Genomic DNA, 16,154 nt, shown 5'->3' with positions numbered 1-16,154 from the left:
GTTGTGCTTCTGAATTCTCAAAAGTAGCCCAGTCTGACTTTCTGTATATCCTCTTTTTTTTAATTATTGCATTATTTGTATTTACGTGTAGCAGTCGTGGCCACATTACACATAGGCTTTAGTGGTCACAACCAGGCCACGAGTCTTGGTACATGCCTTCTGCACTGAGGGTGGGTTAGGTTTGGAAGTCTGACACTTCACTTTCTTTCCCACAGATGCCTCTGGATCAGATTCCCCATCAGTCGCCTTTGGTGTCCAAGGACATGGATCAATGTAATACAGAGAGCCCTGGCCTCAGGTCCCACAACTCCATGAAGTGTCCATGTGATAAAGAGACCTGCCTGGATAGCATCAAGACTCCAAAGGATATTAAAGACTCCCCTTGGACAGAGCGTTGGTACAGCCAATTACAGGCCAGTCTGAGGCTAGCCGGCCTCCCACTCACCATGGACAGGACGAAGGAACCAAGAACAGGTAAATGTAACCTCAGTCTATGGTGTTAAACTTGGGCTATCCAGTACGTTAAGTCACCCTCCTTGACACCAGGATCTGGAAGGCACCATTTGCACATGGATGGAACCGCCCAGTACATCAGAGCCACAGACGTCAAGCCTTGACAGTCATGTTGTTTTATAAAGCGATGTATATCATTTTTTCCAAAACACCCACATTTTAACACATATTAAATGAGCATGCAAAATGTTATCACAAATTAGAGAATTCTCTGGGCCCGATTCACCGAACGAACTTAAGACAAAATCCTAAACTTACTACTTTTGGTATTCACCGAAGTTAGGATTTTGTCTTAAGTCTGTCTTAAGTTTGTCTTAAGACAAACTTAAGACAAAATTCTAACCTCTGTGAATACCAAAAGTAGTAAGTTTAGGATTTTCTCTTGTTAGTTCTGTGAATCGACCCCTTTGTTACTGTAATTTCTTCCTTGTTGCCTTCTTTACATAGTGAGGACGGGCTAAGGTTTCCCAAGTTGGCACTCCAAACTGTAGTCCAAAAATTACTTTTTCCTGACCCCCTTACCTTGCCTCACACTCTGTTGTGCTCTTAAAGAGCATCTGTACCACCAGTACACTGTCTGCCCTTGTGCCTCACCTTGGAGCAGGCCCCTCAGCCATGGTGGCCACCTCCCTTTAGGTCAATACAGACACTTTTTCCAGTGCTGGACTTTTATGTGATAGCCTAAGGCATTCTGGTGGTTCTAGCTTTGCTTCCATTGAACTAATTAGATAAACACACACACACACACACACAGCATCCATACTGACCTGGAGTGAGGTGGTCACCCTAACCTCAGTGCCAGCAGGTTCAAAGTCTCATCATGGACAGCAGCTTGAAGCCTGGGTCATGCCATCATTCTCCCACTTTGCAGCAGCTCCACATCCAGTGTCATGGGAGCGGCAGGCAAACATACATTGAGATATATTTCTTAGTGCGTGGGCATACCAGGTATCCACCAGCCGCCCCCTTTCATTGATGGGCCTTCTGTTCTGATCTCAGGTGTGAACAGCTGCAGGGTGGATGCTACCCGGACCATGCAGTGCTTTGCACTGGAGGTTATGTCATTGTGAGCTTTCGTCAGGTCTGAGTGATGTATTAAATGTTGTGTTTTATTACTTCAAGCTTCATCATGCGCAGACGGGCATGTCATGCCGCATGTGATGCAATTGCGCTGCACACACTAGTGAATTTGCTTGGGTGGGGGAGGTGCAGCAGTGAGGCTACGTAGTACACAGTGATGCGGCTCATGTGCAACACGCAGTACATGTCATACAGGAATCACTAAGTCCCACACATGCTATGCTATGCTATGCTATGCTATGGTGATTTGTATAGCGCGCGGCTGCCCCAGCGAAGGGGCGTCCCGGCGCTGCGGAAGGACAGAATACAGTTTACAATGAGGTGGAGACGCTAAGGATGAGGCTATTGTTGAAAGAGGTGTGTTTTGACAGCCTTTCTGAAGGCTAGGAGATCTTGTATCCCACGGATACTTTCGGGAAGACTGTTCCATAACTTGGCCGCTAGGAAACGAAAAGAGCGGCCGCCCATTCTGGCCAGTCTGATGCGGGGAATGATCGCAAGATGCTGCCCCTCTGACCGGAGCGATCTCCTAGGGATGTACTCTGACAGGAGTGGGCGAAGCATTGGGGGGGAGGAAGTTTTAAGGATTTTGAAAGCGAGGCACAATGCTTTGAACTGGACCCTTTTGCCCACCGGGAGCCAGTGTAGTTTCTTCAGGGTTCCAGATACCGAGGAATGGCGCGGGAGACCCACCAGAGCCCTGGCAGCCGCATTCTGAACTCTTTGCAATCTAGTGATTTCTGCTAGATTTGCCCCCAATAGGAGGGAGCTGGCATAGTCCAGTCTGGAAAGAATGGTTGCCTGGACGATAAGTTGGCGAGTGCGGCAGTCAAAGAACTTCAGAATGGGCCTGATGTTACGCAGAACGCCAAAGCATGTGGCGGCAACCTTTTTTGTGTGGTGCGTGAACTTTAGAGCAGAATCCACCCAAACTCCCAGGTTTTTGACACATTCCTTAGGCGTAGGGGATGGGCCTAGCGCATTCGGCCACCAGTTGTCGCCCCAGGACGAAGTGTTTTTGCCCAGGAGGAGAATCTCCGTTTTCCCGGCGTTTAATTGAAGAAAATTCGCCGTCATCCAGTTGGTGATGTCAGTGAGTGTCTGCTTAAAGTGTTGTGCCTCCAGACCACTGTTGTCCATAAGTGACACCACCAACTGGGTATCGTCTGCATAAGATACCAGGGCAAGTCCATTTCTTCTAGCCACCTCTGCCAGGGGGCGGACATATACATTGAACAGGGTAGGGCTCAGGGAAGAGCCTTGCGGCACTCCCTGTCCAATGTTATGTTCCTCAGAGATGTGTGGAGGGGTAGAGACTCTAAAAGACCTATTAAGAAGGAAGTCTCTAAACCATCCCAGAGCTGACCCTGTGATACCAATTTCCTCCAATCTCATCAAGAGGACCTCGTGTGACACCGTATCGAAGGCAGCACTAAGGTCCAACAGGACCAGTGCTGCCGTGCCTCCGGTGTCAAGGATGGTACGGAGGTCCTCTGAAACACTGAGCAGGGCGGTCTCGGTGCTATGACCAGCTCTAAACCCGTGTTGAGAGTCATCCAAGATGTTATTGGTGAGGAGGAAATCTGTCAGAATCACATCACACAACAATGACCCAGTGAGCCTGCCCATACATCATGCAGTACGTAGACTTGACTCATGTCTCCCTGCACTGTCACAGGTGACTAAGGACCCTGTCTCCCTCAACGCTTACATCTCGGTTGAGGGAGGCAGGGATCTCCGGCATGGCTCTGAACCTTCTGCACTCCTTTTTACAGCACAGGGAGCAAAGAGTCAAGCTTGGTGAGTTCCTTTCCCCTGCTATGTCCTTGCAGTGTGGGGTGCCACAAGGGTCGGCTCTCAGTCCGACCCTATTTAACATTTATGTCGCCCCCCTTGCAAGGCTAGTAAAATCTCAGGGGATGGAACTGGTGTCATACGCCGATGACACCCAGATTATGGTGTCACTGGCCCACTCAGTTTCATCGTCTGCCACCAACTTCAGGATCTGTATGCAGACAGTCTCCGACTGGATGCTTCAGAATTCCCTGAAGTTGAATGGCGATAAAACTGAGATCCTGGTCTTTGGTAAGGACCAGGATATCTGGTCGGATGAGTGGTGGCCGGCCTCACTGGGAACTTGTCCATCTCCCTCCCAGTCGGCAAGAAATCTTGGGGTAATCTTTGACACCTCCTTATCCATGACTCTACAGGTCAACCGCACGGTGGCCACCTGCTGGGGGGTGTTAAAGATCCTCAGGAGGATTCTTCACTATCTTTCTCCCTCAGCATGTAAACAGGTGGCAGTGGCATTGATAGGCTCGAGATTGGACTACTGTAATGCGCTCTATGTAGACTCCAACAAGGGGCTCATTCAGCGATTACAGGTGGTTCAAAATGCGGCTGCTCGCTTTGTCTTAGCACTTCCCAAAGCATCATCTGCTACGATGGCCAGAAAGAGCCTGCATTGGCTGCCCATTCATCTCAGGATCTCGTTTAAGATCCTCTGTCTTGTCTATCGAGCTCTGGCAGAGGGTTCTTCTGATCCCCTGGGTGCCCTGCTGACCCGTTACCAGCCTGGTAGATCTTTAAGATCTTCAGAGATGAATTTGTTGGTTGTCCCACGTGCCAAAAGGGTTCGCTGGGGAAGCAGAGCTTTTTCCATTGCTGCTCCCAAACTATGGAATTTGTTACCTCTTGAGATTAAGATGCAACCCTCTCTGCCTTCCTTTAAAAAGGCGCTCAAGACCTGGTGTTTTGTTAGGGCATATCCGTAATTAGGATTATTCTCTGTTACCTGGTATTATTTGGTCAGGCGCCTTGACGCCCATCTGGGCTTAGTTGCGCGTTAAAAATCGTATTTCATTTCATTTCATTTCATTTCATTTTCACTCTGCACTAGGATGATGACACCCATCAGAGCCCCAAACACACAGGCCCAGAGTCAGTATAATGTGATCCACAAACGCTCCAGGGGCATTATGGAGTGCATATTTGGTGTGTTGAAGTCACGTTTCAGGTGCCTGGAGTCACAGGTGGTAAGGTACTGTACAGTCCAGACCTCGTGTGCAAGATGATCGTTGCATGTTGTGTGTTGAACAACATATGTGTACGCAGCAAGGCCCCATGGATACGAGTGCCAGATGCACCAGACGATGAAGATGATGCAGGTGGACCACACCCCACTGCAGCCGCAACAGGAGGCCCATAGGGACTACATCATTGACAGTTTCTTCTCTGGTTGACGTCACATTGTGTGGGACCTTATCAGTAATGGCACAGTACGTTGACTGACCACAGGCACTGCATGTGCTAATAAAAGCATTCCGATACACATTCCCTTTGTGCATGTCACTCATCAGTACAGGCACTTCACTCAGACAAGTATGGATGCAACATGTTGTGCTGTCAATTGAAGGATTTGTTAATGGACGGTGGGTGTGTCACCTCTGTGCAGTGAGGCTGTTTATGGTGTCACGTGTTCATACTTCCAGTTCTGCGTGTCACAGTTGTTACGGTATCCTACTCTTCAGCGTTTCACATATGTACCAATTCAATCCATTTTGGCTGTCATTTGTGGCCTACAAGTGACAACAGGGATTCTTTTGTGTTCTGATATGTGCTGCCATGATGCAGGGATGCACCCTGTGACTCAAGTCCCACGAAATGGGCAACATGTACGTAAGGGTGAGTCACTGCCCCTACATTGGTCCATACTTTCATTCTTGTTTGATCATAGACATGACACGTCGGTATGCAGGGGGAGTTGTTTGTCCCTCAGTAATGTGAGGGGGTTTCACAGTGTGTACCATGTTTGTTTCCACATTGGCGCAGGTTACATACTGAATGTGGAGAAGTGTGGCTCACTGGTTAGAGCAGGCAGACCCTGAAGCAGAGGTCAGACCCGGGACTAGGGTTCAATTCCCGACGCGGCAGGGTCTTGAGCTCAAATGTCCATGGACTCGATAATTCTCGGTTCGGTGCCTGACCTAATCATGGGTTCACACTCTGCAACTCTGGGCATTAAGCTTGCTTAATCTCCACAACGGCCCCCCGCGGCGGGATGCCTGGCTTTCACCTTGGGGATGCCCTGTAGGGGCTATCTCACAGGGAAAAGCCAGGACGGGTTCCCAAGGCAAGCGCGGAGATACCCCTTCGGGGGTCGATTCAGGCGCTATATAAGAAACATAATAATAATAATAATAATAATGCAAGTCAATGTACATTGTGGCTGTTTGTGGGGAAATGCCTATCTGGTTTGGACAATGGTCATTTGTTCTGCATTACAGCTGTGGGTTGTGCTCGCACGTTGTCATCTCACCGTTTATTTACTCTGCTTTTATGGTGCATTTTCCCGCCAGATGCATGGGATTTGCAGGCCGGGCGCTAGTTTTCGCTGCTTTTTGTATCACGATTGGCCTCATCGCATGATTTTTTGCGTTCACTTGTCAAATTTTTGCAGCTTGGCGTTGATTTTACCATGGTCATTTGTTGTGTTATCTGGAGACTATCGCTGGTACCACCGTGTTGAGAATGCTTTGATAACACGGGCACCCATCCTAGTGGACAATGTAAGAGTCTACTTCTTCCTGGACTATACCATTGCAGTACAGAGCAGACGGGCCTCCCTTCAGGAGGTTAAAAAGCAACTACGAGTGGAGGGCCTTATGTATGCGCTTCTCTTCTCATCCAAACCTAAAGTGCTGCATGACCAAAAGGCTCATTTCTTTGAGGTCCCAGAACAGGGCTTGGAGTGGCTGGAATGCCACTTTCCTGATTCCTGGAGGTAGGAACAGATCGGGTTGGCAACACAGTTGAGGTGGTGGCCCGAGCCGACAGTCCAGAGTGGAAGCAGAGGGACCCCCTTCTCCGCAGTAAGTCTTGGAAGGTCAACTGGCGGCTATTTGTTCGTCAACCCTACAGACCTCTCATCCGCACATTAGCCCTAGCTTATCCCAAGACAATGCTTTACACTCAGACACTAATGGAGTATATTTTTCTTCCTGGCAGTCACTCCACAAACTGTGGACACATTGTAGGGGGGCCATTGTCAATTTCTGCACTCAGCTGGAGGGGGTGAGCTAAGCTGTCAGTATGCTGCTACCCATTGCTAATGCGTCCTTGCTCCCCGCATATGAAGACGCCCTCAAACCACAATGGCTACAGGTCCCATTAGGATAGAAAGCTCTGCTTTGCCTGCACTATACCACAGGCAGCTTGCTCTCAGCCGAGACTGGTTACTCGCATGTTGTTAGTACTGTTTCGGGGAATGAGGGAGTTTCTTGAAGGGTCTCTAGGCAATGTTGCGTAGCAGGGACATCTTTTGCTGATTTCTGTGCCCACTCCCCTATAGCAGGTGCACCTAATTTCCAATGTTTGTATTGTATTTAAATGATATTTTTTCAGGCTTGGTTTAACGACGGAGAATCGCTGTACAGAGTATTGGGGAAAGGTTTTGATCTGTTTGATTGTGGCAACTGCAATGATAAGGGGGTAGTTCTGTGGGGTGCTCCGAGCCATACCATATATGCATTTCCAGTACAGGAATGTGCGGGGTTTTGAGTCCATACAAAAGAGAAAAAAGAATACTGGTCCAATTGCATCGACGTCAAGCACAAATCAAATTTTTCCAGAAAACACATCTTGTTGCCTCCGAGGCTACCAAACTGCGCAAGCGATGGTGAGAGCAACGCTTTCACATGTCTTATTCGGCCAACACACAGGGGGTGGTGATCTTGATCTTAGAAGGAATGCAATCTGGGGTCCAAGACTCCAGGATAGGCACACAGGGTCCTATGTGCTGTAGAGGGGCACTTTAGATGGAAAGGCAATCATGTTAGTATGTATTTATGTGCCTAATACAGATCAGGAAGCCTTTTACACACATTTTTCAGCAGGATTAGCAGACTGGGCCCCTTATCTGTGGGCACTGTGTGGGGATTTCAATGCTGTACTAGATGTATTTCTGGATGTCTTTCTGGATAGGCCACACCCCCCACTGCCGGTCGCCATGCTGGCACAGCAAGCCCTAATGTTGAAACAATGGATGGACAGTTGGAGGCTGTTCAATGTATGGTGTGGTCGCAATTAGGGCGGATTCATTTTATTCACATTTACTACACTTAAGATTGGACCGATTCCTCCAAGAAGAGTGTTAACCATGCCATCTACCGGGGTAAGACCATAGCGGATCATAATCCTCTAGAGATCACACTTTCTTCCGGCTGTGTACCAGCTTCGATCCCCACTTGAAGACCCCAGCTCCACCCTAAAGAGGATATAGTATTACGGGACACCCTGGCAACTGCTTCTCAGACAACACTAGCACTGCTTCCTTGCCCATGGTGGAAGGGGAGGCATTTAAGGTAAGCAGCCGGGGCACACACCATCAACACAATGGTGAGGGCTAGGAAGGTAATCCTGTATAGAGGACTCCCTGGGTCAACTTGTGATGGCAGTGTTCGATAATGCTGACTTGGCATCTCACTTACAGGAAGCCAGGGTAGCTTATGTGGAATTACTAGAATGCCTCAGAGTGGTGGACCATACGATGTATCCGCATAAGGTGCACACTGAGGCAGTTCAATGGGTGCACTACTTGTGCACCGAATACATCCGAACCTCTCCCCCACAGCGAGTCTAGCGGTTAAAACTCCAGCCTTGGGCACAAAGATAACTCAAATCAGGATCAACACAGCGTTTTATGACTATTACACAGAGTTATAATCAGCACACCTTCCTCCAGACCCGGCAGAGGTGACAGCTTTCCTCCAGCGGGCGAGAATTCCAAGGGTACAGGTAGTGACAGGGAGGATGTATCTGCTTATATCATGATGAAAGAAATCAGAGGGACTCGGAAGGAGCTGGCATGCAATAAAATGCCATGGTCTGATGGACTCCCAGTGGAGTTCTATTCCACAAACTCCACTAAACTAGTCTCACATCTAGGAAAAGTTTACAACACGTCCCTTGATACAGGGATTCTCCCCACTTCTACTAGAGAGGCGCTGGTGACATCCTTGCTAAAACCAGTGAAGCCCCCGAGGGAATTATCCTCATATTGCCCACAGTCCATACTAAACACTGAATATAAAATAGTTAGCAAGATTGGCATTAATTCCTACCTGTAAGTGCATCCCACCCAGGGGCAACTCTTTCTTCCATATATATATATATATATATATTACCTACTGGCGGTCGCCAGTAGGTATATATAGTTAGGATTTTTTCCCTATGGGATTTCTGAAAATTCTATGCCTAATAACTTTTGCGTTTGTGGACGGAATTGGCTGAAATTTTCAGGAAAATGGCACATTTTGTTTCTGAGCAGCCCTTGAAAATTTGGGGGGGTTTTGTGGAGGGGGGGCCGAGAAAAAAGGGGGGTCCCAAAACGCGTTTTTCCCATGTTAATTTCCATAGGGCGGTTGGACTCACTTTTAGCCCAAACGGCTGAATGGATTTTCACGAAACTTGGCAAAATTGTAGGGACTGTTAGCCCGATGTGCCTTTGCTAGGTCTCAATATATGTGCTTCAGTGGATTTTGAGAAATTAACGTTTAAATCAAGATATATATCTGTAACAGCGCTCCGGGCAGCGATCCGGTTAGCGAACCTTTCGCGTATCGGAACTTTGCGATGCGAAGCTGATTGGCCCTCCGGTGTCTATCAACATTCTAAACAGTCCGGAGCGGCCGCCATCTTGTCTCTCGGTAGGATCGAGAGACAAGAGGAGGCCAAAACAAAGGGGGAAATTACCATAAGGGGGCATAGTAGATCCTCGTTGACCCCCTAGGTTTTATGTGGAGGTTTTAAAAGGGCCTAGGAGGGTCCAAAAAAAAAAATGAAAAAAATTTTTTTTTGCGTGGTAAGCGCCAAGTTCGCGAACCGGAAAGCGTTCTGGGCAGCGAACTTTATGGATAAAAGAAAGAAAGACTTTTCTAATACTGTATGTTAATTGTTTGTTGTTTTTCTTGTTTTTTTTTGTTTTCTTTTTTTAAAGTGTTTTTTTTATTTTGATTCTTTTTCATAATTTATTAAACTTTCTAACATTTCAGTGTCTGAAATGTTATTATTTTCTTGAAATATTGTTTGCAATCGGTGAGGTTGCAAAATGTCCTCATTTGCAAGGAGGACATCTACTGCTTGGACACATTGCAGCAGTTCATTATCCAAGCGTTCATCCATAAATTCCAGGTCAATTTGTTCATTTAATTCCTGGCTGCTCTCTTGCAGGTCCATCTCAAAAGAAACTTGCTGCTCGCCTTCCATTTTGCCTGAAATTTGGATTAAAAAAAATATATATTAGTAGAGATAGGGCACTGTTGGGATTAATTTTAGATAGGCAGTTTTTATCAGTGAATTTATCTTTTGTCAGTGTATAGTATGAGAGTGGAAATAGGACTATAAAAAAGTGTATGTGATTTAACCAAGACAAGCCTAACTCCATTCATAACTATAACAGAGAAGTCTATCTAAATACATTACTACTACAGAGGGATAGTGTATATTTAGCAGAAAAAGCCTACTATATTAAGTTATACTGCACAATATATTAAATTATAACTTACCTTCACAAAGAAGTTGAAGTTTTTTGAAGCTATTGAAATAGGAGGTACAACAAGAAGTAGTAGTCAAAATGGCTGTGTTTCCTTCTCTCCCTTTATATATATACAGGTATATAACCAATCAAATGTCAGGTAATAAAAGTAGAAAATGAAAGTAACATTTTCATTGGTTGTCAATTCCAACAATTCAGATGTGTTTTGTGAAGTAATTTACCTCACGGTACTTGGAGAGGTCTACAGGCTAAATGGCTAAATGAAATTTCAATGAAATTTGTGAGAATGGAAGGGATTGTTATGTAGTATGAGCTAATCTATATTTGGTGAGAGTGTCTCTAGTCGTTTTTCTGTAAATTACTTTCCCACCTTTTTTTTGGACCGCTTTCCGGGAAGCGGCCCGGTTAGCGAACCTTAAGCGTCACGGGAGTCCACCATTTTGTGTTTCGGTCGCATTAAGATACAAGATGGAGGGCAAATAATGTTTAGAATGGGTAGAAGGGGTCATGGTAGACTTATCTTGACCCCCTAGGTTTTCTGAGCGTGGCTGAGGAGGCTTATATGTGCGGAAAAAAAACCTTTTTTTTAAAAAATTCCGCGAGGTTAGCGAACCTTAAGCGTCACGGGAGTCCACCATTTTGTGTTTCGGTCGCATTAAGATACAAGATGGAGGGCAAATAATGTTTAGAATGGGTAGAAGGGGTCATGGTAGACTTATCTTGACCCCCTAGGTTTTCTGAGCGTGGCTGAGGAGGCTTATATGTGCGGAAAAAAAAACTTTTTTTTAAAAAATTCCGCGAGGTTAGCTTTCGGTTAGCGAACCGGGTAGCGCTCCGGGGAGCGAATTTTGTGGATAATTAGTGAAAAAAGTTAGAGAAAAATAATAATTGTGAGTGATCAGATGTAGGGTAGCTCTGAGAAGAGCTTTTGGGTTTATGGTACATTTAGGTACTTATAAGTAGGTACCAATGCACAGTCTTAAATTCAGAATGAAAATTCTGTTGCCCTCATCTGAGAAGTGAACTCCATCTCCTCTGTAGATATCTTGCATGTAGTAACGCAAGTTATTGTTGTACAGAGAGCCCATTCCATGGTCTCTCATGTAAGCTGAAACAGATTTGTTTACATGCTTCCTCGCTTTCTCAATTTGTGGACAAAATTGGTTGGACCACCTCCATTTCTGTCTTTGGCATATATTGGAATATACCAAGGCAGTTTGAGGAAAAAGTGCCATTAATTGCTCAAAGGTGTCCTTTAAAAGCATTTCCAGACCTACCCCTGTCAAAGTGCCCAAATCATTACCTCCACAGTGCACTATTAACAGGTCAGGTTTTGGCAAATGCATAAAGGTTTTCACCAATGGTATCAATTGGTGACATTTTAATCCTCTTTGGCCCAACCACTTAATTTCCACATCTTGTAAATTGAGGTTAGGTAAATTTCTGCTCTCAGCATACCTTTGAGCCCAGTGGATGTAACTATGTCCAACAATCCAGACCTTAAACATGGTGGGAGAAGGTTGTTCTGCAGTCAGATGAAGTGTGGTAATGAAAGGGCAGTTGAAACAGTAGGAGTTTCTAAAGAAAAAAAACTGTGGATTTCCAGTGCTATTGATTCATTAGCAGTGATTGGTGCATTTCCATTTCTGAAAACAGAAAGTTAGGGTGCATGGATGTGTTCTTTGAAAGATGTAATTTGAATGGTCAAGAAAGAAACATTTAATGAAAGATTGCACTGGATACGCAGGCGCACTGAGAGTTCAGAGTTCAATTGAAACATTGTTGTGTGAATTTGCAAACATGAGAGGTCTTCCAGGAGGTGGTTGCTATTGAAAAAAAGGCAGACAGGGCAGAGGGGGGAAGGGTTTAGATTTGAAAAAAGTGAGGGAAGAGGTATGATTGGCTAATATGAGAGATATGTGAAAAGAATATCTGTATTTCTGTGCTTTCAATAGCTGCAGCCTTTGGAGTGCATCCTTTTTCTTCTGCTGAAGACAATTTGGTGTATTTCTTAGACTGTTTTCAAAACTCAAAAAAGATTTGCTAAGGTGAGAAAAGATTTATTTAATTTAGATACAGAATAGTATGATTTAAGGAGAAAATGATGAAGAAAGCTGTGTTTTAAAAACGATTTAAGAAATCAATTTCATTTCTGGATATGTACTGCTAGAGCTTCATAGGTTGTTTTGAGCCATATTTATAAGGTATTTGAGTGTCTAAGATGTTATGTTTTCCTTTTAAAATGTAAAGTGTTCCTCATGGGGCAGGTGTCTTGTAAATATGCTCCCACTTGTGCTTGGCAAATTTAGATTTTGATTATGGGAGTTACCTAGCCATGTTAATAGTGTCCCAAAAATGGTGCTAGGGAATTGCAGAAAACACTTTCATGTGTCTCGAGGACATTTTTAGTCATTTCTTCATGAATGCAGGTATACAATTGATTTATATGCTGTGTTTAAAAATGAATTTTGAAATTAATTACATTTCAGGATATGTAGTGTTAGAGCTTCATAGGTTGTTTAGGGTCATATTTAGAAGGCATTTTAGTGTCTTTGATGTTATTTTTCCCTTTTTAAATGGAAAGCGTTCCTCATGGGGCCCTTAGCAGTTCTTAGCCATGTTATTTAATAGGAAGTGGATAACATGGCTAAGAGCATTTGCTGGAAAGTGCATGAATTTTGCTGACTTTTCTGCGATGTTATTTTTCCCTTTTTAAATGGAAAGTGTTCCTCTTGGGGCAAGTGTCTTGTAAATACGCTCCCACTTGCGCTTGGCAAATTAAGATTTTGATTATGGGAGTTACGTAGCCATGTTAATAGTGTCCCAAAAATGGTGCTAGGGCATTCCAGAAAACACTTTCATGTGTCTCAAGGACATTTTCAGTCATTTCTCCATGAATGCAGGTATACAATTGATTTATATGCTGTGTTTAAAAACGAATTTTGAAATCAATTACATTTCAGGATATGTACTGTTAGAGCTTCATAGGTTGTTTGGGGTCATATTTAGAAGGCATTTTAGTGTCTTTGATGTTATTTTTCCCTTTTTAAATGGAAAGCGTTCCTCATGGGGCCCTGAGCAGTTCTTAGCCATGTTATTTAATAGGAAGTGGATAACATGGCTAAGAGCATGTGCTGGAAAATGCATGAATATCGCTGACTTTTCTGCGATATTCATGCATTGCGGCCGTTTTTTTTCACATTTGCAAGCACTTCTTAGACATGTTATCCAATGGGAGGTGGATAACATGGCTAAGAGCATTTGCTTCAAAGGTTGTTTGGGGTTATACACCATTTTTGGGAAATTATTAACATGCCTATCTAACTCCCATAATCAAATTCTAAATTTGCCAACCGCAGGTGGGAGCATATTTACAATAAATTTGCACCAGGAAGAACGTAAAATAGCATACTAGATACTCAAATGCCTTATAAATATGACCCAAAACATCTTATGAAGCACTAGTAGTGCATATTTCCAGAAATGTATTGGTTTTCATTTAATGATTTACTTCATTGGTAGGCCTTCACATGTTTTTTTATTTTGGTATTTTTCAGTGAAAATCTTATCTGCAACCATGTGTTGGCCTCACCTCAAATAAACAAAACAGGTGATGGACTGAATGTGGATGAATGACAAACATTTACCCCAGTCTAAAGATCAGGGCCTAAACAAATCTTTAGATAGGCTACATCTTATCGTCATCCATACTTAATGATTTAAAATATTAGGGAGTGATTTATGAGTGTTGTATGCCTTTTTTGTACCATTGAGTGTCATTTTTGTGATGCAGTGCTGGTGGAAAACATTTGCTATGTTAAATAATTAGTACGGCATTAAGTTTTAGATGACTGTTATTTATTTACTGTTTGCTAATAGTGGTTAATAACATTTTATATTATATTTTTCCACAGATTCAACTGCAGATTCTTTCATAGTTTGGAAAATGCCTTCCAAATGTCGAATACGAAAGGCTAGAAAACGTCAAAGACAGCAGGATGATGTTTTATTGCAGCAGTCCTCTTCCCCAAATACTTCTCAAAACACCAAGAAAGGTCTGGGTAAGAGCACGAAATCATTCTTAAGAAATATTTGTAGTAAAAAAAGTTTTGCTCAAAAAAATGTTTTAGTTCACAAAAAGAAAAGTAATTTAAATGGAAAGGAGAGACCCATCACAAATGTTACTGGTAGAGGAAGAGATAACTCTGTGCATGATAGTAGAAGGAAACAACAGTTTAGGGACATTCGAAGTCGAATGTTCCGTAATAGGATATTAGTTAATTTATTGAAAAGTATTAAAAAGAAAGGCCAACAGAAAGCGGCATTTTATAAGAAGAAGAAAAATGTAGAGAAAATTATTGATCATGCTTTTGAAATTAAGCGAAAGTTGTTTATTTTGGTAATCAATAGAATTAGGAAACTAAGCAAGGTAATTTCTGATTTCAAAACAAAAAGTAGATGGAAGAGAGTAGTAAATCGTACTAACTTTTGTGAAGTTTTTTCCGGAGAATGGATGCATAGTTCAAGTTCTGAGGCATTTTTTAATGAGGAGACTTATTTTCAGGATAATGATTTGGTGCATGCAGTTGACATCAGTGGGCGAGCTTATGAAGTGAAGGATGGTTGTCCAGTTGAAAAAGAACAACTTGTGACAACAGAGACAGAAGAGGCGCTAAGTGATGAGGTTTTAGGAAGACGTCCTAAGGGTCCTGTGTACATTTGGAAGTGTAGTTCTATTTGCAGTGTGCGACAGGTTTCCATCAATTTGCTTTGTGATTTTATACGGACATTTAATAAGAAAAGTTTGAAGCAGAAAATGAAGTTGTTGCAAGATTTAGATCCTTGCAGAGTGAGACAAATGACAGGTTTGCGTGGTCATTCACTGGCTTGTCTTTCCAGGAGAGTATGCCAGAGTGTTTTTCATCATTTCAGGATGCTAGCAGTGCATCATAATAAAGTGAGAAAATTAGTGAGAATGTTGTATCATGCTAAGAGTCCAGCAATTATGCTTAAACAATTATGTGCTGCTCTTTTGCATGGTTCTGAAATAGATGTCAAGAATATTTGTGAAGAAATTGAGTTTTGTTACTTTGGTAGTAAAGATGAGAATGTTCAAATTGACCCAGAAGTAGAAGGTAATGTTGAAGATAATGTACAGGTTTCCAGTACAGATAATTTTCAGAAGGAAATTGCCACGTTTCAGATGAAATCAAGTGAGAGGCCTAATTTCACTTGTGTATGTTGTCGACGCACTTATTATAAGAATCAGACTAAGTTAGTGGATTTATATGCAAAAACTGAAAGGGAAAATAATAGTGAATGGAAGGATTTTGCCACATACTTGATGGTAGAAAATTGTTTTGATTTGGGAGTGGACCAACGTGTGTGTACTTATTGTTGTAACAAATTAAACCAAAACCAGATGCCTGCTAGGGCAGTTCATAATAATCTGGAATTGGTTGAGATTCCTTCTGAATTGAAGGATTTAAATACTTATGAATCTATTTTGATTCAAAGTATCCATCCCTTTCAGGCTATTGTAAGAATGGAGCCTAAGACAGGGAAGTTGCCTCCAGCAGATTTACAGAGAGGATTAAAGGGAAGAGTTGTTTATTTGCCTCTAGATTTGAAGAAAAACATTAACACAATTGGAATAGAAAAAGTGGAAGAGGAACCTCTGGTTATCTTGGTTAACGGGGTTCCGACAAAGAATAAGAAAATATGGCAAGATTTAGTGGATGTTAGGAAAGTCAAAAAGGCAACAGTGTATTTGAAGAAAAATAATAAGTACTATAAGAATGTATATGTTGCAGAAGAGGAAGTAAGTGATGAAGAGGATAGCGATTTGTGTGCTGGCCAAATTGAGAAAGTAGAGGCCTCTAAAAGTGAAGAAATATATGAACATTATAGTGTTCATCCTTTGCATTCCAAGGAAGTCATGGGGAATGCTATTGAGTTGTTTCAAATGAAACAAGCCAAAGGGAGTCCCATTAGTGTTTGGGAGGAA

At 43.2% G+C, this 16,154-nt stretch overlaps 1 protein-coding gene across 1 annotated transcript in view; it reads left to right on the top strand.

Moving 5' to 3' along the window:
• The first annotated feature begins 217 nt into the window (after positions 1-217).
• Positions 218-16,154, top strand: part of LOC147736520 (carnosine synthase 1-like) — a 330,617-nt gene continuing 314,680 nt past the window's right edge. The window contains exon 1 of the mRNA XM_086953764.1: positions 218-474. Within this exon, the coding sequence (XP_086809890.1) occupies positions 264-474 (211 nt within the window). The 5' untranslated portion in view covers positions 218-263. The remainder of the gene's footprint in view (positions 475-16,154) is intronic.

The sequence above is a fragment of the Lissotriton vulgaris genome, chromosome 1_2, assembly GCF_964263255.1.
Source record: "Lissotriton vulgaris chromosome 1_2, aLisVul1.2, whole genome shotgun sequence".
Lineage (NCBI taxonomy): Eukaryota > Metazoa > Chordata > Amphibia > Caudata > Salamandridae > Lissotriton > Lissotriton vulgaris.
The sequence above is the reverse complement of the archived record's forward strand: the minus strand, read 5'-3'. Positions and strand labels throughout refer to the sequence as shown.